The sequence below is a fragment of the Bos javanicus genome, chromosome 19, assembly GCF_032452875.1.
Source record: "Bos javanicus breed banteng chromosome 19, ARS-OSU_banteng_1.0, whole genome shotgun sequence".
NCBI lineage: Eukaryota > Metazoa > Chordata > Mammalia > Artiodactyla > Bovidae > Bos > Bos javanicus.
Genome location: NC_083886.1, coordinates 50,271,906 through 50,298,924, shown reverse-complemented (window position 1 = coordinate 50,298,924; position 27,019 = coordinate 50,271,906). Strand labels below are relative to the sequence as shown.

Below are 27,019 nucleotides of genomic sequence, written 5' to 3'. Positions count from 1 at the left end.
CTGGGTTTCTGTTAACCATTTTGTGAACCTGTATCACCAGTAATTGCTTTAGCATGTTCAGTTCAGTTCAGTCGCTCAGTTGTGTCCGACTCTCTGGGACCCCATGGACTGTGGCATGCCAGGCCTCCCTATCCATCACCAACTCCCGGAGTTTACTCACACTTATGTCCATTGAGTTGGTGATGCCATGCAACCATCTCATCTTCTGTCGTCCCCTTCTCCCTCCCTCAATCTTTCCCAGCATCAGGGTCTTTTCAAATGATTCAGTTCTTCCCATCAGGTGGCCAAAGTACTGGAGTTTCAGCTTCAGCATCAGTCCTTCCAATGAATATTCAGGACTGATTTCCTTTAGGATGGACTGGTTTGGATCCCCTTGCAGTCCAAGGGACTCTCAAGAGTCTTCTTCAACACCACAGTTCAAAAGTATCAATTCTTCAGCGCTCAGCTTTCTTTATAGTCCAGCTCTCACATCCATACACCGACGGACCTTTATCCACAAAGTAATGTCTCTGCTTTTTAATATGCTGTCTAGGTTGGTCATAACTTTTCTTCCAAGGAGCAAGCGTCTTTTAATTTCATGGCTGCAGTTACCATCTGCAGTGATTTTGGAGCCCCCCAAAATAAAGTCTCTTCACAGTTTCCATTGTTTCCCCATCTATTTGCCATGAAGCGATGGGACCAGATGCCATGAGTTTTAAGCCAACTTTTTCACTCTCCACTTTCACTTTCATCAAGAGGCTGTTTAGTTCTTCTTCACTTTCTGCCGTAAGGGTGGTGTCGTCTGCATATCTGAGGCAGTCTTGATTCCAGCTTGTGCTTCACCCAGCCCAGCGTTTCTCATGATGTACTCTGCATATAAGTTAAATAAGCAGGGTGACAATATAGAGCCTTGACATACTCCTTTCCCGATTTGGAAGTCTGTTGTTCCATGTCCAGTTCTAACTGTTGCTTCCTGATGTGCATACAGGTTTCTCAGGAGGCAGGTCAGGTGGTCTGGTATTCCCATCTCTTTCAGAATTTTCCACATTAAGTTCCTTTAAAAAGGAAGAGCTAACCTGACAGACTGTGTTTAGCTGTAGGTATGATGATTAAGAGTTTGGATTCTGTGATTAGTATTGATTATTTGTATTGTTATCTTACACTCTAGCATTTACAGTGTAATCTTTGGCAAGTCCTTTATGCCTAAACTTCAATTTCTTCATCTCTAAAGTGTAGTAGGGACTTCCCTGGCGATCCAATGGTTAAGACTGTGCACTTCCACTGCAGAAGGCATAGGTTCAAGTCCCTAATTGGGGAACTAAGATCCCATATACCATGCTGTGTGGCCAAAAAGAAAATAAAAGAAAACTGTAGGTAATACTGTTACTTAACTTCATATGATTGGTAAATACTTGGACATAGTAAATATTCAATAAATGTTATCCAATCTTTTTATATTCCTTACTAAAGTTCCTTTTCATTTAATGAATAAATGGACTTTTATTCTTAACAGCATATTAAAATATTTTCTTGTCAATAAATATTTACATAATCTTAATGGTTATATTTCAGCATACTATTTGTCATCCTTAATAACTATCAATATTTTGTTATTGTGCAAATAAGGTTGTATTTGATATTTCTGGTAAGTATAGCCTTTTGTAATCATGCTTTTTTAAGGATAATAATGCTGTTGAATATGAATCTTAGGGCTCCTGTTTCAAGCAAAAAACTGAAACACATAGGTATAAAAATTATCTTGTATGCAAGTTTTCAATAGAACTTAAATTTCGTGCCTAGGAGTTGAAGTAGAGGTTATTTTCCTGGAGCAGAAAGATCTACATTTCTGTCATGAGCCAGTGATCAGGAAGGGTGCGTATTGTAGGCATCTTTAGAGCACTAGGCCATCGTGTTGGAGTTGGTATAGGATTGCTGTCCTCAACTTCAGTTTTGTTTTGCAATGTCAATATAAATTCAAAGAAAATACAAAAGCAATCTGCTCTGTTGAAAAATAGTTCGTACAGCTTGAACAAACAGTGCTATATAATCTGTTTTTGTGGGGCAAAGGAAAATGGGATGTCTGAGTGTTTTTTTTTTTTTCTTCTCAAACAGCCTCATTCCAATCATCAGTGTAATTGGAATGCAATTCCAGTCTGGAGGAGGAAGGGGAATTTTTGGCAAGAAGATACTGAGCATTTGGGAGTTTAATTCAGATTTAGTATAGGCAGCCATGCATTATGAGTACAACTCAGTAAGAGCAGCAATAGCATTCTACTTTTACAGCTGGGAGTTGTACTCTGGTATTATTAGATGGTGTGTTACATATAGATAACGCTTTTCCAACCAGAAGAAGGAATCATCAACTTAAATGGTAATATTTATTGCATCTGTACTTCTGCACGTGGTTTCCTCCATCACTGCTTCTAATAAAATATAGTAAAGAAGATTTTTGTGAAATTTAAAAATATTTCTTGAGAAAACAACAACAAAGAAAGGCATTTATAGCATATTTGAATTGTACCTGACCAGCAAGCTCTGAGGGCAGAAGACTGTGTCTTATTTATCTGTATATCTGCAGAATCTGTCGTCCCACTTGGCACAAAGCAGTTGTTCAGGAAATGCGAATGAAAGGGTGAATGAAGGAGCATTCCGTTCTCATTAAGCATCTCAAGATGGTCACATCTACTTGTGTGTGAAATAGAGAGGAATTACCAGTGTACCAGCCAGGCTGACCTTACCTTATTTTGATTATCTCCTCTATTTCAAACCCGCCTATCTGCTGAAGAGTAGAATAGCTGGAACAGGTTTTAGGTTTGGGAAGTGTAGACTTAGGAGTGACAAATGCTTGGAAGAAATTTGAGAAGGGTAGCAGCATGATCATATTAGTCTAGTAAAATTAACCTAGTGTAAATCCACAGGCTGTGTGAGGCTTGGTCCCTGATGGGATCTGAAGTAATGGCACTGTGCTGGCGTCATGCCACGTTTGTAGTTCACATTACTCAAAATTGACATATGGCTGTTAAATATCTGAAGTCCTGTATAATGTTTTAATACAGAAATTAGTGGAAGTTCATTGAGTTATATTCTTAAGAATTATGCACTTTTCTTTGTAAATTATTTCAAGAGAAAACTTAACATTAAAAATTTTAAAATATTGATATCTGTCTAGGGGTAAGTCTTTAGCCTTTGTTCTGGCCCTCACACCCCCTTACAAGGTTTCTCTCCTGCGAGTCCCTTCCTATAATTTCTCAGTTCCTGTGTTTCTCAACATTATTTTTACCTCTCTCCTGTAATAATCATTTATAAAGCAAAAATGGAAGCTCTTCCTCTCTGCTGCCCTTCCCTAGAGCCACATTCCCAGTCTTGGCTCAACTTTCTATAGTTTTCTGTTATAGAAAGTGATTTACAGATATAAATTTGTGCAAATATAAATGTAAAATTACACTACAAATATAAAAACACATTGTAATACTATATATTTCTCAGGAGATTCTGATGTGTACCTCCTTAGTGACAGTGACAAATAGGAGTTTGTCCTAGTGAAATTCAGTAACTCGCTGAGCATTTACTGAGCTCTTATGATTGGTACCGAGGATGGAAGGAGCAGTGGGCAGTGGTTCTAGGACCCAGAGTACATTCCGAAGAAAAGGAACAGTAAAGACTCCAAGGGCTGAAAATGAATTTATGTGAATAAATACCAGAATCTCAAATGGTGGTTGAAAATCTCATTTGAAGATTTACAAGTGCACTCTTTTGCTACTAGGATGTAAATAATTAAAAGGTTGTCTGGAGCTGTTGAAATGTAGTGTTAAAGTTGGTACTCTGACCAGTCTTGATATTTCTTTGTTTTAAATTAATCTTGTTTCTCTGTGTTATCTTCCTTAGTCTCAGAGTTGCTAAAATTTCTCTCTATAAACTTTGAACCTGACTTTAAAGTTCTTTGCTCTTTTGATTTTTTCAGTTACTCTTTAAAACTTAGTCATATATTAGCAACATCATACTTGTGATTAAAAGGAAAAATGTCAAACATGATCTGATGAGTATCTTTTAAATAGCGGGAAATGATAATAACATTGTATAAGCCAAAACTATGATTACTTGCAGACTGGTAATCTATCACATAGTATTACAAGTCCCTCTTTGAATGAAATCATTTTAGATGATTTTGGAGTTTGTTTTTTATTTAGCATTTTACTAAGTGCCCATCAAATGTCTGGCGCAGTGTTGGCTTGGTGCAGGGGCTGTAAAGAAATGATACAGACATGATGCAGCTGAATGGAGCTTACCACCTCTAGTTACAAGCAACATTCTAAACCGAAAAACATAATAACGTGCGGCAAGTGCCTGGGATAAGTATGGGCTTCTGTGAAAATGCAAGTGGGCAAAAGGTTGAGAGAAATATGTTCTAAAAAGCTTCCTTCCCTTTTGAGACCTAAATACGGGTAGTTGAAGTTGCCTGGGGCAGATGTTTTGGGGAGAGAGAATGGCACATGAAGGCTGTGGGTGAGAGAATATGTTTGAGAATGTGAAGGTTTAGTGTGGCTGGATCTTGGACTTGGATGCTTGAAGAGGACGGGCGGTGGTGGAAGACGAGGTCAGAGAGCAGGAGCCAGGGCCTGATGGGCTTACTAGCCAGATAGGTTTTGGGCTGAACACCTTGGCAGTATTATAAGAATGGAGGTCAATAGAAGAGACAAGAGATAAAAGGTTCCTGAGAAAGTGGGAGGTTGGGTATGTGATCCAGAGCACCAGTGGAAGGACTGTTTTGAGTGTTTTACACATGTTTTGGAAAGTTATTAGAGAAATGGATGGAAGGAATTAATATTTTTAGAAAAATCATTTTAGGTCTAGTGTGGAGACCTGATTGAAGGCAGTTGGGGCTTAAGGCAGGGGACTGATTGGGAGGCTGTTGTAATGACTTAAACAGTAGTTGATGGTGGTCTGCACAGGTGTAATGGCACTGGTAATAGGGAGAAGTGGACAGATGAAGGATATTTCAGAGGCAGAGTTGATTAGAAGTGGTAATTGCCAGGAGGTGGGGAGGGGGTAGTGTAGTGAAGGTTGCTGTGGAGGTTTCTGACTAGGGCAATAGAATGGAAAGCAAAGATATTTATTGAAAGAAGGTTAACTGGAGAAGGAGTTTGAGGGAAAGGGGGATAGTGATTTTTATTTGAGGGTGTATTTAGTGTGCCTGTGTGGACCTGGAGTTCAAGAGAGAGCTGAGGGTTGGGTTTATAGATTGAGGTGTGTCATCAAAATGGTAAAGACCAGGGAGAACATATGAAAAAATGGCTCATCAAATTTATTTTTCAAGACGAGAGGAAGAGCTTTGTCAGACTGTCAAAACTATGAACTTTCTCCCCAGGAGAGTACACGTGGATATAACAGTTTTTATTTTCCTCGTCCACCCTGGTTTATTTCAGGAGATTGAATATAGTCCCCTGTGCTGTACAGTAGTGCCTTGTTTATCTATCTGAATCCCAAACGCCTAAGTTACCCCTCCCCTAACCTTTTCCCCTTTGTAACCATGTTTGTTCCCTACGTCTGTGAATCTGCTTCTGTTTTGTAAATAAGTTCATCTGTATCATGTCTTAGATTTCCCACATAAGTGACAGCATATGGTATTTGTCTTTCTCTTTCTGATTGACTTCACTTGAAGTATGGTGATCTCTAGGTCCACCCATGTAGTTGCAAATGGCAGTTTTTCTTTTTTTTTTATGGCTGAGTAGTATTCCTGTGTATGTGTGGATCACATCTTTTTTATCCATTTATCTGTTGATGGACATTTACGTTGCTTCCTTGTCTTGGCTATTATAAGTAGTGCTTTTATGAACATTGGGGTACATGTATCTTTTGGAATTAACATTTTCTCCAGATACGTGCCCAGTAGTGGGATTACTGAATCATGTGGCCACACTGTGTTTTGAGGAACCTCCATGTTGTTTTCCATAGTGGCTGCACCAACTTCATCCCCACCGACAGTGCAGGAGGGTTCCCTTTTCTCCACACCCTCACTAGCGTTTATTATTTGTAGACTTTCTAATGATGGCCATTCTGACTGGGGTGAGGTGACACCTCATTGTAGTTTTGATTGCCACTTCTCTCATATTAGCAGTGTTGAGCCTCTTTCCATGTGTCTGTTGGCCATCTGTATGTCTTATTTGGAGTAGTATGACTACTCCTTTAGTTGTAGTTGAGATCTTCTGCCCATTTTTTGACTGGGTTTTTTTGTTTGTTTTTGTTACTGAGTTGTATGAGCTGTTTGTATGTTTTGGAAATTAAGCCCTTGTTGGTTGCATTGTTTGCAAATATTTTCTCCTATTCTGTAGGTTGTCTTTTTGTTTATGATTTCCTTTGCTGTGTAAAGCTTATAAATTTGATTCAGTTCAGTTCAGTCGCTCAGTCGTGTCCAACCCTTTGCGACCCCATGAATAGCAGCACTCCAGGCCTCCCTGTCCATCACCAACTCCCAGAGTTGTGTTACCCAAACTCATGTCCATCGAGTCGGTGATGCCATCCAGCCATCTCATCCTCTGTCATCCCCTTCTCTTCCTGCCCCCAATCCCTCCCAGCATCAGGGTCTTTTCCATTGAGTCAACTCTTCTCATGAGGGGGCCAAAGTATTGGAGTTTCAGCTTCAGCATCAGTCCTTCCAATGAACACCCAGGACTGATCTCCTCCAGGATGGACTGGTTGGATCTCCTTGCAGTCCAAGGGACTCTCAAAGAGTCCTCTCCAACACCACAATCCCATTTGTTTATTTTTGCTTTATTTCTGTTGTCTTGGAGACTGACCCAAGAAACCATTGATTTATGTCAGAGAAGCTTTGCCTGTATTCTCTTCTGGGCGTTTTATGGTGTCATGTCTTATATTTAAATCTTTAAGCCAGTTTAAGTTTTTTTGTGTGTATGGTATGAGAGACTGTTCTAACTTCATTGATTTCCATGTGGCTGTCCAGTTTTTTCGGTACCGCTTGTTGAAGAGACTGTCTTTTCTCCGTTGTATATTCTTGCCTTGTCATGGAGTAATCGACTCTGGGTTTGCAGGTCTGTTTCTGGGCTCTGTTCTGTCCCACCGACCCATGTGTGTTGGTGGCAGTACTGCACTGTTTTGATTTCTGTAACTTTGTAGTATTGTTTGAGGTTTGGGAAGGTTATGCCTCCACCTTTGTTCTTTCTCCTTAGATTGCTTTGGCTATTCTGGGTCTTTTATGGTTTCATAAAAATTTTAGGTTTATTTGTTCTGGTTCTGGGAAAAGTGATGTGGGTAATTTGATAGTGATCACATTAAATCTGTAGATGGCCTTGAGTAGTACGACCACTTTAACAGTGTTCTTTGAATCCAAGAGCATGGGATATCTTTCCATTTCTTTGTTTTTATTTTCGTCTGTGCCGAGTCTTCGTTGCTGCACGTGGACTTTGTCTAGTTAGAGCGAGCGGGGCTACTCTCTAGTTGGAGCAGGTGGGGCTGCTTTCTAGGTGCAGTGCTCAGGCTTCTCCTTGCATTGGCTTCTCTTGTTGCAGAGCACAGGCTTTAGAGCTTCAGTGGTTGCAGCTCATGGGCTCTAGAGCATGGGCTCAGTAGTTGTGGTATACAGACTTAGTTGCTCCACAGCATGTGGGATCTTCTGGGACCAGGGGTTGAACCAGTGTCCCTGCATTGCAAGGTGGATTCTTAACCACTGAACCACCAGGGAAGCCCCTTTTCATTTCTTTGAATCATCTTCAATTTCCTTTATGAGTGTTTTATAGTGCTCAGCATATAAGTCTTTCACCTCCTTGGTGAGGTTTATTCCTATGGTGTTTGTTTTTTTTTTTTTTAGATGCAATTTCAGAAGAGATTTATTTTCCCCCTTGCCCTTTTCTCGTATTTCACTGTTAGTGTAAAGAAATGTGACAGATTTAGGCACGACAATCTTGTATTCTGATATCTTGCTGAATTTATCAGTACTAGTGGTTTTTATGTGTGTCTTTAGGGTTTTTTATGTATAGTACTGTCATGTCATCTGCATCAATGCTGGCTGAATAGAAGTGGTGAGAGTGGGCATCCTTGTCTTGTTCCAGATTTTAGCAGGAGGTCTTTCTGCTTTTCAGCGTTGAGTGTTATGTTGGCTCTGGGTTTGTCATAAATAGCTTTTTTTATGTTGAGATATGTTTTCTCTGTAGTTTTTATCATGAATGGATACTGAATTTTATCAAATGTTTTTTTGCACCCATTGAGATGATAATGTGGCTTTTTTTGGGTCTTTCACTGATGTGGTGTATCACGTTGATTGATTTTCATATGTTGAGCCATCCTTGTGACTGTGGAATGAATTCAGCTTGATCGTGGTGTGTGATCTTTTTTATGTGTTGTTGGATTCACTTTGCCAATATTGTGTTGAGCATGTAACAGTTTACATATAATTCCAAGGTTTATAGGATGGACATCTGTGCTCCTTAGGTTATAGAGTAAAAGGGGACCTGAGTGAGGACATCTCTGAAGAACCTCAACTTTCATGGATGGAGCAAAGGAAAGAGATCTGGCAAACAAGACTTAGAGTAAATTTTATACTTGGATTGTTTATGATACATATGCACAATGGAGTATTACTCAGCCATAAAAAGGAATGCATTTGACTCAGTTCTAATGAGGTGGATGAACCTAGAGCCTATTATACAGATTGAAGTAAGTCAGAAAGATAGATATTGTATGTTAATGCATATAAATGGAATACAGAAAGCTGGTACTGATGAACGTATCTGCAGGGCAGCAGAGAGACGCAGACATGGAGGACAGACTTATGGACATAGGTGGGGAAGGAGAGGGAGGGACGACTTGAGAGAGGAGCACGGAAACATACACACTGCCACGTGTGAAATAGATAGCGGGTGGGAAGTTGCTGTATGACGCGGGGAGCTCAGACCCGCTGCTCTGTGACAGCCGAGAGGGGTGGGATGGGCTGGGAGGTGGGAGGGAGATCCAAGAGGGAGGGGACATACGTACACCTATGGCTGATCCATGTTGATATATGGCAGAAGCCAACACAATATTGTAAGGCAATTATCCTCCAATTAAAAATAACTTAATTTTAAAAAATTACGCTTGATGTAAATTTTATGTTTGGTGTTAAGCAGAAACCAAAAGTAGAGAGGGGTTCCAGAAGAGGGAGTAGTCAGTAGTGGCAAATGCCCCCCAGGGGCGAGTGCAATAAAGAATGAAAAGCGCCCATTGGATGGATTTAGTAATTAGGTCCCCAGTGCTTTGGAGAAGCAGTGTCAGGCAATGGTGAGAGGAGAAGCCAAACTACAGTTAATTGAGGCGTTAGTGGGTAGTAAAGAAGTGAAGTCACAAAGTGTACACACTGTTTTAAAGTAGTTCAGTTATGGAAGAAAAGAGTTAAGATGGTGGCGGGAGTGCAGAGGCACGGGCAAGTGTATGAGTAAATACTGATGAGGCCATCACTAGAGGAGATGAGGGGACAGGTTCTTGAGAAAGTGATGGGTTGGGTATGAAATCCATAGCACGATCGGAAGGATGCCATTAGAGGAGTGAACATGGTAAGTGGGAGGAAGAAAAAAAGAATGAGTGTTAAAACAGTGTGTTTGTAGGCTTAGTGATAAGAAGTTGGAGAACTTCCCTTGTATTTTTTTTCTCTGAAGTAGGATGTATAGTTATTTATGTTTTGAATCATAGAATGCTGATTTAAAAATTACTACTACCTTGTCAACACTGCAGGTTATGATTTGAATTTATATATGTGCTGTATGGGCTTCCCTGGTGGCTCAGTGGTACAGAATCTGCCTGCCAATGCCGGAGACGTGTGTTCAGTCCCTCGGTAGGGAAGAGCCCCCGGAGAAGGAAATAACAACCCATTCCAGTATTCTAATCTGAAAAATCCCATGAATAGAAGAGCCTAGCAGGCTACAGTTCATGGTATCGCAAAAGAGCTGGATAGACCTAGCGACTAAACAGTGTGTGTTGTGTATGTATAGATCCTGAGTATTCTGTTCAGTTTATGTGATGATAACAAAAGTTGAGGGAGTTTTTTTTTTTTTTTTAATTCTTTATCATATCACATTCCAAGTTCTCTATGACAACAGCACCCCTGTTCTTGGTTTTCTTGTTTTAAAAAAGTTTTTTTTTTTTGACCATGCCACAAGGCATGGTGGATCTTGGGTCCCCAACCAGGGCTTGAATGCACAGCCCCTGCAGTGGAGGCGCAGAGTCTTCATTGCTGGGCCCCAGGGAAGTCCCGTGGGAGGTGTTCTCCTCAGTCAGCTTTCTGATTTGGTATTCTGAAATATGGCCTTGGTTTTCATGATTGAGTTTTTATGTTTTTAAACTGTTTCTAACACAGGGCATAAGAGACTCTGACTAGTAAATCAGTTTCTTGTGCTTACTTAATAATTTTATTCATTTGTCAGTGACATCTGTCTTCAAGATTATTTTTATTTGAACTTTTCACAGTGATTCGTTTATTTAGACTTGTTCCCAAGGTTTGTTAAGTGAATTTTTACACGCTAAACTTCCAATAAGTGCAACTAATTGAACAGACCATTTAAACTATCAGTAGAAGTGGGTAGAAATTAGTCACACATTACTTTCATAGATATTTTATAAATTAAAGTATAAATATATGGACATTGGTGGTTTCCCTTCACTTATAACAAGTTTGAATTACAGAAGTTCAGTGACTGCATAAGCAGAGGTTTTTAAATTGACATGTAATTCATGTACTGTAAAATTCATCCCTCTAAAGCATGTGCAGTCCAGTGATTTTAGAATTGATCTATTCACAAGGCTGTGCAGCCATCACCATGTAAGTAATCATTTAATGCAGGGTAATCCAGAGAATGTGGATTTGGGATATCTGTCTTGATACATTAACTTTTAGTTTTTGGAAGACAGAGTCGATCTTTCTTGTCATTTAGCCAGTGTTTCTGTGGAGTTTAGATGGAGAGAAATAACGATGTTATTTTTTTTTAAATGTCATCTATATCATATAAGCTTTATTTTACTTATGATCCTCTTCAATATAGAATTATTTTACCCTTAAAGTATATGTATATTAATCCCGGTGTATGTGTTTCCTCCTTAGAACTGTGTTTTTCCCTTGCTATCAAGCTACTCTGAGACTAGATCTTGATGGAAGATAGGAATCGGTTCTTTGTTAGAATACCAGATTTATAAACTTTGTTGCCCTCACCTGTTACTGGTGATCATTGCTGAAGTTGCAGCCACTGGCTCAGCTGTCTTTTGCTAAGCTTTAATCAAAGATTGTGATCATATTTCATACCTTGCTATAATTAGTGTTTAATTATTATTCACTAGTATTTCACAGTGTTTCAAAATGTTTGACGGTGCAATCTCACCATTTTAATTCTTCCCATGTATTTTTTTTTTTTTTTCAGTACTCTGTGCAAAAAACTTGGTGAAAAAGGATTTTTTCCGTAAGTAAATTAACTTTAAATCTTGTATATTGTATGTAGATTTTTTTGCAAAGCATTTTCAGAATTGTCTGGTTTAGGGATTTCTCTGTTCAGAAATATACTTATTGTTTTATGAATTCTTTGATGGAGCCTTTTGGCGTCACATTTCTTACAGAGGATTTTGTGCTCCTTAGCCCCTTTCCCTTTATCCACTGAGGCCCCCAGTGTGTTTGTGTGAAATGTGTGTGTGTAACGTATACTGAAGGTGTGCATACTACTAGGTTTCTAGAAGAGATTTGAGAGTATTTTTTAAACACTTTCCCCCTAACATTTTGTAGAAATTTTACCCATGCATTCAGGAGTTATTGGAAGGCAGTGAAGTCATTCAGTCTGCTTGGAATTTCCAGAGTGTAGGAAAGAAAGCTCTGCCTCATTTGACCATAGAAGCTCCTAATGTCTCAGGCTCCAAAAAAGACATTTAGTTACTGTGTTTGCAGTTTCTTTGTCAGTCAGTTGTGATATTTTTTTGTGGCTTTATTTAGGATTAAGTTCTGTGAGGGAGGATTGGGAAGTACCCCTCACACATATTTAAAATCTTTACCCTATAATATTAGACTTCACATTGGCTTTAAATTTTTGAGTAAAAATCATATAATTTGTTTGTTAAAAAAAAAAGTCTACGCCAGCAAAATTTGATAGACAAAATATTTGAAATTAGAAATAGAGAAGTTCATTAGATTTTTAAAGTTCAGATCCTACCAGCCAGCAAAAACTGGCTATATGCTAATTAATATATGACTTAGTTAATTTTCAAGGTTTGATTAAAAGAAGTAATAAGCTCTTGATCTATTTTAAATCATATTTAATTCATTCCACTTAAAATTTTAATTACTTCAGTCTTCCTAGAAGAGCACCGTAAAATTTATAAAATAACATTAACTGTGTAAATTATGGTATGCTTATACGGTAGAGCAGTTAAACAGGATAATTTGGGACATGGTTAAGTAGTTTCCATTTATGTACCATATTCTTTTTACCCTACAGCATGTTGCAGGAGGGGGGCCAGTGACTCTCTCCTTGCTGCCCCAGTTAGTGTTACCTTCACAGTGGCTACTGAACTATCCCCCTCTTCCCTGTTGCCGATGATCTAAACTGATGTGTACCCCTTTGACCTTCCTCTAGGTTGATCCGAAGTAGGATTTATCCTAGTGGGACTTCAGAGTGCCCAGTAGGATTGGCTAGGCAGGTGACACGGAGAAGAGGGAGTGAAGTAAGGCATCGTCTACCCACCCCCACTTCCAGGACAACTGTTCTGGTTTTAAAGACAACACCTTCAGTTTTGTCTCCTTACCTTCCTTCCCAGATTCTTTTCCTTCCTCTGGAGTCCCAAGACACACCTTCTCCAATAAAGCATCAGATATCTTTGTCTCAGTCTTCCTAGGAAATCTAGAGAAATCTTATTCTAAGTCTTTGTAAGCCCCTGAGAGTCTATTATTATCAATTACATGATCTTTATCTGTTCATAAGTTGTATGTGAAAAAAAAGAAGGAAATCTTTCCCCTTTTTATTGGTGTAAGCAGTAAAAATTGATAAAAATTCTTGAGTTGTGAGGATGCTTCAGGGATAAGAAAACTAGAGGAAACTGTGATTATCTTTGAAACCCAGGTTGGAAGAAACACTTGATGGTCTGGTGGGAAAACAGGAAACCCGTTTGTGAGGCCTTCAGGAAAGACTCAGCTGGGGACGGAGCACCCCAGGTTCACGCTGGGAGGGTCCTCCCTCTATGACAGATACATTTATTTTTGATGTGTTGATATGTTGAGGGTTGCCCATATCAATTTCAAAGAAAGAGTTGAATGATAGTTCCTAAATCTCTCAATTAAATTTGAGTGAGAGTGTGTTTATATTGATCAGAATGCTGTTATCATTGATACTGCAATATAGTTCTTTTTGCTTGTAGATCAATTTAAGTCATGTGGAATGAAAAGTGTAAATTTGAATATGAAGCATGACTATAGGCCGACATTATATATATTTAACTATAGGAAGAAATGCACTGCCGTGTGTTGTCTTTTGTAGAGTAATTTGTATAATTTGAGATAATACTACCTTTACTTTGAGATAATCTTTTCTGAGAAAAGTTTTGCTAACTCATCTTTGGGAACTATTTTCAAGCTTACTGGCTTTTAAAAATATTACACCCCCGCTTCCCCCCAAATTTTGGCAGAAAAAAATTTCAAACACATAGGAACATGTAAAGAATTTTACAATGAATATCCATCATCCACGTTCTGTCATTAACTTCATCACATATCTATCCATTTATCCATTGTGTTTCTTTAATAGTATCTGTTGTTATTGTCTTTTTTCCTCTTTTTTTATTGGAGGATAATTGCTTTAATATTGTTTTGTCCTCTACATGTATACAATGGAATATTAAAGTCACTCAGTCGTGTCTGACTCTTTGTGACCCCATGGATACACCTGTTCTCTGTCCATGGAATTCTCCAGGCAAGAATACTGGAGTGGGTTAGCCATTCCCTTCTCCAGGGGGATGGAATATTACTCAGCTACAAAAAAGAATATATTCATTTTGTTTTTAAAAGAATGTTTTTATTAGTGTCAAGTTCTTTTTGTCTTTTATGCAACATTTAAATAAAATCTTTGTATGTAAGATACTTTGTTAAGGTGCTGTGTAGGGCCAAATTGAAGTCATTGAGCTTGAGCATGTTTGGTTGAATGTTTTTTCTTCCCCCACCCCAATCAAAAACAGCTTTATTTTATCTGCTAAGTAACTCACTTTTAAGTGGAAATTTTTGTCTCATTATTTGAAGCTCATTAAGTGCATTACTGTAGTGAGGAAGTTCCTGAGTTTTAGCTATTTTATATGACTCAAATGATGGGGAGAATTGAGAAATTTTTTTAAAATATAGAAAATAGCCACTTTATATTTACCACTAGAGGTCTCACTAACTTGTGAAAACTTTATCTTCCGACTGCATTAGGGGAACTTGACTCTCATGTTAAATTCTTGTAGGATAATATAATCAGGTAAGTTGAAACCCAGATATTTTTTTGTTAGGGAGAAGAGCTTGTATTTTGTATTATATAACAGAAAGGAACATAGGAAGATAAGATTCAGACTTTCATACTTAAATAAGGATCTAGAAGCCACACCTACTGACTTATGTGTGAAAAAGTTGTTTTTCTCAGTCTTGATTCTTTAACTAGTTAAGGGCCATCTAAAGGGAAAGCTAGAAATGTGATTTTTAAAATTTTGTTTTTACTTAGAGACATACACTTATATGTTTATTTGTTTAGATAGTAGAATCAAAAGAACCAGATAAAATGGATTATAAAAATTAATATTATTGCAAGTAGAGGGGAAAGTATTCTTCCATTAGACGCATTTACAAAAGCTTAGGTTTTATTGAAATACTAATATGAATAGTGCTAAACTGCAAGAAATATATAGTTAAATAGATTGATACTCTCACTTGCCAAGGTTTTTCTTGAATACTTAATACTGCTAAATATTAGTCTTCTCTTATTTGAAGTTGCTAGATCACAGAATCATAGAATTGAGGAACTGGCTAGATGATTTCTGTCTGGCCTTGAATATTGGCAGATTAATATCTTGACTTAAAAAATTAGCATAGTTATCAAGGTACAAAGTTTCTGCAATTATCAACACTTACCAGTATTTCATTTTAGTATTTTCAGCTGTCTCTGGGAAGTCTGCGCTATCCCAGTATGTCTAACTCCTGAATTGTTGTTTTGGTCTCTAACATTTTGTTTAGTTCCACCTTCTTCCCCTGAATTTTAAAATTCTACTCATCCTACTGTGTGAAAGTTAGAACAGCTTCTCTGTGCCTTTAACCTTTCCTTCTCTGGATACCATTAGTAGACAGATGTGACAGTATTTTTATAGCAATGCTCAAAAATCTAAAACAGCTCCCCGTTTTCTATTTAAGTCATTTCAAGCCTTTATTTTCTGACTTTTAAGCCTTTCTTACTAATCAGTCTAATCTCTCCAACGGTATTTACTTTTTACACTTCAGCACAAAGGCTTTTATTAGATTGCTCAAAGCCCTTCAAGTATTGTTATACCCCGCTTGGTGCTCCTTTTGTTTGTTCTTTAAACCCCAGAGGAATCCCATGCCCTCAAAATGGGCTGTAGGTTGGGGAGCCTTTCTCTACTGTTCAGACTCAGGTTGTTCTGCTTTTCCGAGCTCTTGTACTCACTGTTGAACCAGGGAGCAAATGAGAGGTATGATACAGTGTAAAGAGCATAAAGTTACGAACCAGACTGTGTGCCTGGGTGTAAGAGTCTACACTTCAGACCCTGGCTCTCCACCTCCACTGTGTGACCTTAGGCTAGTTAATTAACCCCTTTGTGCCTCAGTTTCCTCATCAGTAAAATAGAGATAGTAGTAGTATTCACTCCATAGAATGATTTTGAAGATTAAGAGGTTTAATATACATAAAGCATTTAGAATAGTGCCTGACATGGTATTATAAGTGTTTTCTTTATAATCAGTATGGTCAAAAACTTGCTTATTCTTGGGGTTTTTTGTTTTGTTTATAATGTATAGTGTTTTAATATTCTCAGATAGGAAGCTCTTTTAAGGCAGGGTGTTAAATTTTTTGTTTCAGTTTGTCATAACTCATGGTAGTTATTCAGTAAAAAACTTTATGGCTAATTTGATTTCTTGGTAGCCTGTGTTCCCGTGTCAAAACTTCAGTAAGCTCTTTCTGTAACTGAGCTACTAAGGGAGACCTTGGGAAAGCTCTGAGAGAGCCAGGTATGCTTTAAGCATTCACCCCTCAGGGGTTAAAGGGCTGGTAAAGATGAATGAAGACTACATTGTAAGATAATCTCTAGACTGGTAGTTTAAGTGAGATTGTTGGAGACAGGAGCAAGAAAAAAAAAATGTAGGTTTGATACTTAATGTAGAATTAGTTTTAATCTTAGTTTTAAAATGGACCACTTTTCATTTGTAGCTTAATGTTAAGGTTTTTATAAAGAATGGAATAAGTCTTTTGTAGCAAATGTTAGTCTTTATATAATTAATCTTCTTGTCAAAATATTCTTTAAACCCTCCCTTTTTTCCCCCCACCCCCCACAGGGCTTCCTGATCCATTTGCTAAGGTGGTGGTTGATGGATCTGGGCAATGCCATTCTACAGATACTGTGAAGAATACACTCGATCCAAAATGGAATCAGCATTATGACCTGTAGGTTTAAATGGTTTATTTGAAATAAAAACATAGACTCAATATTATTTGATATAGTCTTTGAGAAGAATCACTGAATATGATCTGAGTTTGATCATGGTGTAATTTGATTGTCACAGAGGGATGCGAAACCTTGTGTGAAGATGCGGGGTCCTTAATAAGCCTATGAAGAACGAGACGTGTGCACAGTAAAGTGCAGCCCCCCCTTCAGTCACATAGAGCATTAATTCACTTTAGGTCAGTTTGTTCAGCTGCCAAGTCATGTCTGAATCTTTGCAACCCCATGGACTGCACCATGCCAGCCTTCCCTGTCCCTTTGCATCTCCTGAAATTTGCCCAAGTTCATGTCCATTACATTGGCAATGCCATCCAATCATCTCATCTTCTGTCATCCTCTTCTCCTTCTGCCTTCAATCTTTCCCAGCATCAGGGTCTTTTCCAGTGAGTTGGCTGTTTGCATCAGGTGCCCAAAGTATTGGAGCTTCAGCTTCAGCATCAGTTCTTCTGAGTATTTAGGGTTGATTTCCTTTAAGATTGACTGGTTTGATCTGGTTAGGTCAGTTATAAATATAAAATCAGAAATCATCATTGGAGTACACACACAGGCATTCTCTTTGTTTCTTATATGGATGATTTCTTCTAAAATCTATTTTAATCATAGTAGCATATGTACCATTTTTAAAAAGGCAGATGATACTGTAGGGCTTTTAATGGGAAAATTCTTATTCCTGATTCTAATTCTCAAGGTAACTGTTTTCAATAACTTTGGCCGTTGTAGAATTTTCTACATTTAGGTATCGTGCTTATTTATAGCATTTAATGTAAATATATGTTTATTTAGTATTAGGTATTATTTAAAATTTTTTTTACCATATAAGATCATTTAGCTCTTACAGCTGATCTCTCTCATCCCATTCCTACAGCATCCATATGCCCCTTTCCTTCTCCCAGCCCTCCTATATATAGTTATTTGAACCTTCTTGTTTAAATCATATTGTTCTTTGTTTATGCTATTATCATGTAAAATATTCATGACTGAGTCATGTGGTGTGCAGTGATTGTATTTTCTTTCTGGACACCTTTTTATTTTTATGAAATTAATAGCTGTCTAACTTTACCATTTGTTTAGTTTTCCATCTGTCTCATTGAGCACTTCACAGACTCTCTCTCCTACAGTGTATTTGAAATACAGTGCTCAGTATTTACTGTGATTTTAATCTGGATACTTAGACTCTTCAGTCACAGGAAACTTTTCTGTTTATTTAATGATCTATAGATAATTCCCTCTCCTCCATTGTATTTCTTTTTCCTCTTCTGGAACTCCTGTTATTTGGATGGTACCTCTCCTGAATTGATTATCATTTAGTTGTCCTGTCTTTTTTCTCCCATATTAAAAAAAAGTGATAATAAAAATGTTTACTTCTAGTAAAAAAAATTAAAGTCCACATCAAAATATTTGGGCCGTTTTTTCAAGCATTCCTATTTAATATAATTTCTGCTCTCCAGTTTTTAATTTCCAATATCATTTTGCTTTCTCATTGTTTCTTTTTCATAACTTACTCTTACTTCCTGGAAGCAGTATCTTCTTTAATGAGAGAAATTTTATAATTGTAGTTTTTTTCTTTTGTGTAACCTCTCTCTGCTCAGGTTTCCTTTATTTCTTTTCTGTTAGTTTGATTTGGGTTCCTGTCTTTTTATATTCAAGGAGAGGCACTTAAATATTGATTGGAAACTATCTGCCCATGGATAGTGCTGGCCTGCTTGGTAGGGTAGTCAGGAGTAACTGACATTTTCTGCACAGAATTCTTCCTTCTCCTTCCTGGGGGCTATATTCTTGATCTGAAAGGGTTCTTGGATCTGAAAGACTTAAGGATGCTAGGAGGTCTCTGCATTCACTAGATTAATCCCTTCTCTGAATACCCTGTTTTTATTACAGAATTTCACCTCCTCCCTCAGCTGTGCCTACTGTCTCTGAGTGCTGCTATGGTTGAGGATGAACTGGGTTGGGGAAGGGATTCAGGAAGTCTTTCCATCCCTTTTATTTATTTACTTTTTTAAATTGACTTGTTGATTTAACTTTCCATTCCTTTTAAACACTTTTCGCTACTCCTTCTGTTTCAACCTCGTCATCACCATTGGAGTATATTAGGCTTACCATTTGGGAATATTTCAGGGATTGGTGACAATAATCTTGTTTCAGGGAGTCTCAGAGGGAGACAGTCATTCAAGGATACAGGCTGACAGAAGCTTTCCTGTTTTTTGTATATGTTCCCAGGGTCTCTCTGGGCTTTGATATCCAGCCTTCCAACAGGATGCTTAAGCCAGTGGATGGGTAGGCTTTAAGGCCTCAAGGAACCGGTATTTTAGCATACCTGTGTATCAGGCTTGCCAGCTGGGACACTGACTTTAGTGTGATTTTTTTTTTTTTTTTAATATTTGGTCTGGGGTGATTTATCTTGTTAATACTTGATTCTGATTCTAGAATTTTTAAATGTCATGGAGGTACATAGTTACCGAATAAGCTCTGTTTAGGTTTATTTGAAAATTGATACACGTGTACTGAATGATATTTTAGTCTAGATTTTTTCATTTGCAAGCCGTAGAAATGAAATTCACATTGGCTTCATTTTTGAAAAGTATTGCCTTACATAATGAAACATATACACACTGATATGTACAAAATAGATACTCAACAGGGACCTACTGTAATAACCTACATGGGAAAAGAATGAGTATATGTATAACTGATTCACTTTGATGTGCATCTGAAACCAACACAACAGTGTAAATATACTCCAGTATAAAGTAAAAAATGTAAAAGTATTAGCTTACGTAATTAAAAGGAGGGTAGGCATGCTTTAACACAGCTGGATCCAAGGCCTCAAGTGTGCCTTTCATGTTACTCATTTAAAAGATTTAGTCCTTACTTAAGTGGTATAGGTTTTTTTTTTTGTTTTTTTTTTTTAAATTTTTCTGATATTACTGCTTTACTGAATTACACTTTAAGGTCAAGGTTGCTGGACCAAAAATTTGACCTCTTAGAGTCATTGAAATTTAGGGTTCTACTGATATAATTATTTTATTGTATTTTCGCATGGGATGACACCATGTTAACAATTGGCTGTGGTAGAGCTTCTCCACACTTCCAGGTGTATGCACAGACAAGTGTAGTAACGCTTTTCCCTGCTCTGCTTGTCTGCAGGCAGTGAAGTGAAATCTGCAAGAGTCCTGCTCGCTCAAGGCCTGCATACAGGAAAGAAGCAGGGGAAAAGCGTTACAATCAGCTTTTGTTCTACAGCATTTTAAAACATAACAGGTATGTCAGATTTTTGGTCTGTCAGCCTTGACAATGCCCCTTGAAAATGAACTGAGTATTCGCTGAGGTAATAGGTCATGTCATTGAAATATATTTAAAATGTGACTGTGATAAAAGGTCTTCTAAGATTTTTGTTTTTGGGAAGAAATAATCATAAACTTCCATAGAGTTCTGTGACACTAGCTCCTAAAATAGTTTCTTTTATTAACAGAAATTGTTACTCAATCTGAAAGTGGCAAATGTGTTAAAGAATATATTAAAAATTCTTTTTAGACTTTACTTTTGAGCTTTTTTTAAAAAAAAATTCAGTCCTGTGGATAGATTGAATTCAAACATATTTCGGGCTATCTAACCATATTCTAAACATTTGTGACTTTGGACTACAACAAAAATGAAAGAAAACTTAGAAAACTTTTATATTAACTACTCATAGTTACCAAGTTACTCATGCAGTCATTTTGGTTTTTTTTAGGTATATTGGAAAGTCTGATTCAGTTACGATCAGTGTATGGAATCACAAGAAGATCCATAAAAAACAAGGTGCTGGATTTCTTGGTTGTGTTCGTCTTCTTTCCAATGCCATCAACCGCCTCAAAGACACTGGTTGTAAGTAGATGACGAGTGCTCTTAAAAATTTAAATATACAAATTTAAATATATATACGTATATCTATATTTTGATGGGGGAGGCAGAGGTCCAAAACCTGACTTCCCCTGTATGTCTGAAACATTGATAAAAATTCCTGGTCTAAATTTATTTTGTTGACTTTTTCAAAAGAAATGAAACATGTTAAGAATTCAGTTATGAGTGCCGTAATCAAAGTAAAACCAACATGCAGTGGTTGACATTGTTCCTTACTGTAACTGGTCAGGCCAGTGTCGTGTCTGTTATTATAGATGAGACACGAGAGAAGAAGTGAGTTGCTTCTAAACGATTAGTACCAGAACTGACTCAAACCCTTTTGTTAGTTTATAGTTGCCCTCTTATTAATATTTATGTTGTGTGTGGGGGCAGGGGTTATTTGAAATGGTTAGATAAAAATATGACAACAACTAGTATTTTTGGACTCTTATGTGCCAGATACTGTGCTGAGAGTTTTACATAACTATCTGATTTAATCCTTAATATGTGGTATAATTATAGTACTATAATTATACCTGAAAAAAATCAAGCTTTAGGGATAAATTACTTAAGAACCAAACTATTAAGCAGCAAGCTAAGATTTAGACTAAAGTGTTTCGAAATTTTTGGAGAAAAATAACTGCTTGTTGGCATCATGTATTACGTTTTTTGAAATCTAAGTTTGTCAAAACTTCCATTGAGACATTATATTAATATTATGTGTGCAGTTAAAATTTTGAACATTTGTTTCATCATTAAACCTTAAAAGTTCTTGGAATGATTGGTCCAATTTCCAATGGATTGTAGAAATTTACTGTTACTCTATAGATGTTAGAATCTCTGATACCAACTTACTTTTTTTCCTTTTGTTGTTGATTTGAAATAGATCAGAGGTTGGATCTATGCAAACTTGGGCCAAATGACAATGATACAGTTAGAGGACAGATAGTAGGTAAGTGTGGCACTGAAAATTATATGAATTTTGGTTTCATTTAAGCTGACCTAAACTCTAAGTCTGACACAACTAAGCAACTTAACTTAGCACAGCAAACTCTGAATACATTTTAAATCAAAGTACTATAACTGTAGCTTTTGTAGGTTCATTGTACTGGCATGAATTAAATAAGTCATGTAAAATTATTTGAATACTGGATCCAGAGTCCAGGCCAACTTAATTTTTTTAAAAAGGAACAAAATATAAATAATGTAAAAAATATGCTCCTAATGTGAAGAACTATTGATCCTTTAGGAAGGAATTTTTTAAAAATATACAAATACAGTAAAACTTTGAGATAAATCAAGATCTTCTCAAACTAGTTTTTGAGTAAGAAAAGCCAGTTTAATACTTTATGGTTTTAAAATAATTTTTACTAACTGAAAAAAATAGGATGAGAAATAGCAGTATAGCACTGATAGGAGAAAGGGAAAATTGTTCTGTTACTCATAGGCACTTATTGGACTAGTGAGGTTATCTTGAATTGACCCTGTTATATAAAATTTCCTGAGACTTATCTTAAGAATTGATAGATTGAGATTGATCAAGATACCTAGAAGAGTATAGGACACTGAGATGGGCTTCTTTGAAACTTCTTTAAAAAGAAATATGCAATTGAAATCTTACCATTTGATTATAGAGCAGAGTTTAGAATAAAATGATTGCATTGTATGTGGGACTTCCCTGGCGGTCCAGTGGTTAAGATTCTGTGGTTCCAACGCAGGGGCATGGGTTCAGTCCCTGGTTGGGAAACTTAAGATCCCACATGCTGTATGGCATGGCCAAAATATATTAAAAAAAAAAAAAAATGGCATTATATTGCGTTATATGAACCTGTTAGAGAGGTTTTAGTTACAGAAAGTACTTGAAAGACTTAAATTTAGAAGGCAATGAATTAGGTTCATGGTTAGGGAGTTGCCAGAGCCCACTCCAGTACTCTTGCCTGGAAAATCCCATGGACGGAGGAGCCTGGTAGGCTGCAGCCCATGGGATCTCGAAGAGTCGGACACACTGAGCGACTTGACTTTCACTTTTCCCTTTCATGCATTGAAGAAGGAAATGGCAACCCACTCCAGTGTTCTTGCCTGGAGAATCCCAGGGACGGCGGAGCCTGGTGGGCTGCTGTCTCTGGGGTTGCACAGAGTCAGACACGACTGAAGCGACTTAGCAGCAGTAGCAGCAGAGTAGCATCATAACAAAAGCCCTATTGTGGGTATCAGGGAAGTATCTAAACTACAGTATTATTCATAATTCCTGTCCTTCTTAGATTGAAAAGGAAGTTAAAAACTCAAAAATGTGAAATACATGAATATACCTTTCATTGTATTATATTTCAAGTGCACTCGTGGACTTTACTCTTGCCTGGAGTCTCCCATGGACGGAGGAGCCTGGTGGGCTGCAGTCCATGGGGTCTCTAAGAGTCGGAGACGACTGAGTGATTTCACTTTCATGCATTGGAGAAGGAAGTGGCAACCCACTCCAGTGTTCTTACCTGGAGAATTCCAGGGACAGGGGATCCTGGTAGGCTGCCATCTATGGAGTCTCACAGAGTCGGACACCACTGAAGTGACTTAGCAGCAGCAGCAGCATGGACTTGTGTTGCCCCATTATGATAGGAAGAAAAGGAGTTCATGGACTCTCCTCCATGAACATGATAAAAGCAGACGCTTTACCGTTTGAGCCACCAGGGAAGTCATGATAAAAGGTAGAAAACGTTAAAGGGGAAAATCTCATGGACAAAGAAATTGCAGAATTTAGTAGAAACTAGAGTTCATTCTTAACTATTAAAATAAGCTAATAAGCCAGCTATCTTTTAAAAAGCAGTATTGTAAATTGCAGTAATTCTTTCTAGTTCTGTGACTCTTGGTGATGTTTCTGTTGTTTAATAGTGAGCCTTCAGTCCAGAGACCGAATAGGCACAGGAGGACAAGTGGTGGACTGCAGTCGTTTGTTTGATAATGACTTACCAGATGGGTAAGCTAAATTCATTGGTGATAGCCTTAAAATAATGAGCAGTAAGTTGGTGTTTACACGTTAGAAATTTGCTGATCAGTTCTAGAGTCCTGGTTTTCCTTGCACTTAGAAAATTAGTGAGGAATCTTATTACAACAGATTCATAAAGTAAGATATGAATTAATTATGAACAAATTAGATATGTTACATTTGTTTTACTTAAGAGTTTTGACTGGGAAAAAAATCAAATTGCTTGACAGATATAAATCTCTTGTAAATATTATGTATTCAAAACAAAAGCTTTTTTGTTTGATTAAATTATTCAAAACATGGCATATACATACTGAATGAGACATTGCTCTATTTAAAGGGATGGTATACAGAATTTGTGTAATAGTAATTACAATAACATAGTAACATTTATTGAGCCTACAAGTGTTAGCACTTTATATCATTTATCATTACATGATATGCATAATATTTAATTCTCATAGCATGTGATTCTGGAGTTAGACCATTAGGGTTTCAATCCTTACCCTTCTGTTTACCAGCTTTATAAGTTTAATCCATTTATTTGGCTTTTGTGAACTTTGGTTTATATTGCAGATAATGATGGTAGTGCACTTGCCTTAAATACTTGTGAGGATGAATGGAATCATTCATGTAGAGCGCTTAGCACAATGTCTCACATACAGCAAGTGCTTAATAAATAATTAGCTGTTACTACTACCATTACTACTGTACCACCCTCATGCATTTTACAGGCTTAAGGAACTGAGACTCAGAGAAGATATGTATTTTGCCAAAGGCCACATAAAAATGGCAGAACTGGAACTCAGATTTAAGTCTTGATTCGAAGTTTATGCTTTTATCATTGTTCTCTATTTTTTGTTTGATACTAGTTCTGAAATCTTACCGTTTTATTTTTAATTTTCAAAGTATTTTTAATTAACTTCAGTGAGGTATAGTTTACATGTATAATAAGTTATATCCATTTAAAATGTATAATTGATTTAAATTTTGATTTAAGTTATTTTCACATGAAATTTCAAATCCAGGCTATGATGTTTACTCATTTTGTGTGAACTGTTAAAAATTGCTATAATTTAAGTCTGTTTATAGGTCATTTTAGACTCTTGATGTACCTGTTAATTTTTATGGATGTGAGGTAAATTATGGTACTTTTGAGGGAGAAGTTGAGGATGAAATAACTAATCAATATTGAGAGGTTACAAAAGTGTAAGGCTAATTATTCTAAATTTGCTCCACATCATTGTACTGTAATTGTAATCACGGAGGGGAGAAACTTGCAAGTGCCTTTTTATTTTCTATTTTTTTGCCAGCGGCTTGTGGCATATTAACATTACTGTAGTCACTTACCTAATTTTTTTGTTATATTAATAAGATTGAAGAAGTAAAATTTTTGCTTTTTAAAAATTTAGTTTGATAAATAGCAAATGTTGGTGAAGTTATGGAGAGAAAGGAACCCTTGTATGGCATAGATGGGAGTGTAAATTGGTACAGCCATTATAGAAAATGGTATGGAGGTTCCTCAGAGAGTTAAAAACGGAATTACCATATGATCCAGCTATTCCACTTCTGGGTATCTATCCTAAGAAAATGAAAATACTAATTCAAACAGGTATATGCATCCCTTTGTTTGTTGCAGCATTATTTATTATAGATGAGATACGGAAGCAGCCTGTGTGTGTCCATTAACAGAGACATGGATAAAGAAGATGCAGTGTATACACACACACACACACACACAAAATAGAATATTGCCCAGCCATAAGAAAGGAATGAGATCTTGTCACTTCTAACAACACAGGTGGATCTAGAGAGTATTATGCTAAGTGAAATAAGTCAGAGAAAGACAAATACCATCTGATTTCACTTGTATGGGGAAACTGAAAAACAGAGCAAACAAACAAACGAAACAGACTCAGATACAAAGAACAAACTCTGTATTGCTTTGCCAGGGCAGGGAGAGGGAGGGGAATGGATGAAATAGGTGAAGAGGATTGGGAGGTAAAACTTCCAGTCATAAGTAAGTCATGGGGTGTGATGTACAGCATAAGGAATATGGTCCATGTTGTAGTAACTTTGGTCACAGAAGGTTACTAGACTTATCCTGGTGATCATTGTGTAGTGTATGGAGATGTTAAATCACTATGTTGAATGCCTGAAACTAATATAATGTTGTATGTCAGCTATACTTAAAATTTTTTTTAAATTCATAAATAACTTTTGATAGAAAATATGTAAGAGAAAATAAAAATATGAAGATTAAAAAATTAGTTTGGGTAGCCTAAATGTTTTGGAAAGATTTTTATATACATTTCTAGTTACATTTAATTTTTTAAAATTATGTGTAATTTTTATTTTTAGTATGGACTTTTTTCCCCTCCCACTAAATTCTGGAGAATTAGTATAATTATTAATAATTGAGCATTGTTTACATCATTGAAAAATTCTCAGTTTGGCTGATGGAAAATAGTCACTCCTCAGAATAAATATTTTAAAAGCTTCAGAATTCCAGAAGACATATTGTACAGTTGTAAAATAAGTTGAAACAATTTTTATATTCTGTGCATTGTTTTTTTCAATTTGTCATTGCTGATTCATAACAACAAATGTCTTGTGGCTTGCACCAAAACCACTCCATGTCTGGCTTCCTATTACTGCTTTATCTCTCAATATTTTTATTTAAGCTGGGAAGAAAGGCGAACTGCCTCTGGAAGAATCCAGTACCTAAACCACATAACAAGAACTACGCAGTGGGAACGCCCAACACGGTGAGAACATAAGAATCTCTTTCCAGAGTCTGTGCTATTCACCCTCCTGAAGTCACCCTCTGCTTGTATGTCAGCTTTATCAGATTTCTTTCCTTTGTGTAAAATGCTCTAGATCAGTAGATCTTATAGCAGATGCCTTTATTATTTTTAATAAAGATTGCTTAGCAGGTTATCCTGTTATTGTAGCTCCATGGCCTGTGATGGTATTTAGTAAATATTTATTAAATGAGCTAAATGAATACATTAAATAAGTCTTACTCCTGCGACTCTTAAATTTTTTGAGTCCATTATTGAAGGGCTGTAACAAAATATGTGTACAGGGATCACCATTTATTCAGTCTTGTCAAGGGGTGATTATAGTGTGTCCAGTAAGGTCTGTGACCAAGAGAAGAACCAGATGGTCTGAGACCATCTGGAGAGGCACTTGACTTAGAGTCGGGGGTAAGGGAATGGTAGAACTTGGAAAGGAAAACTCTGAAGGAGGAGAATCTCTGAACTAAAAATCCTGAAGCATGTGAAGATTTAGCCAAGTAAGGGGGAACATGATGAAAAGTGTTCAGGACAGTGGTAACAGCTATCATTGAATTTACTAAATTGTTGTATGCTCGGCTCTGTGCTATAACAATGAATAATGCAGAAAGGCCTTCCTGGAGCTTAATGTGTAAAGACAGGGGGATGCAAGGTAATTTTTGAAAGCTTCAAGGAAAGC

General features: G+C 37.0%; 1 protein-coding gene across 1 annotated transcript in view; it reads left to right on the top strand.

Annotated features, from left to right (window-relative positions):
* SMURF2 (SMAD specific E3 ubiquitin protein ligase 2) overlaps window positions 1–27,019 on the top strand; it is a 111,276-nt gene that overhangs the window by 54,983 nt on the left and 29,274 nt on the right. The window contains exons 2-7 of the mRNA XM_061392405.1: window positions 11,373–11,411; window positions 16,520–16,628; window positions 20,417–20,550; window positions 21,452–21,517; window positions 23,449–23,533; window positions 26,227–26,310. Coding sequence (XP_061248389.1) covers window positions 11,373–11,411; window positions 16,520–16,628; window positions 20,417–20,550; window positions 21,452–21,517; window positions 23,449–23,533; window positions 26,227–26,310 — 517 coding nt within the window. The remainder of the gene's footprint in view (window positions 1–11,372; window positions 11,412–16,519; window positions 16,629–20,416; window positions 20,551–21,451; window positions 21,518–23,448; window positions 23,534–26,226; window positions 26,311–27,019) is intronic.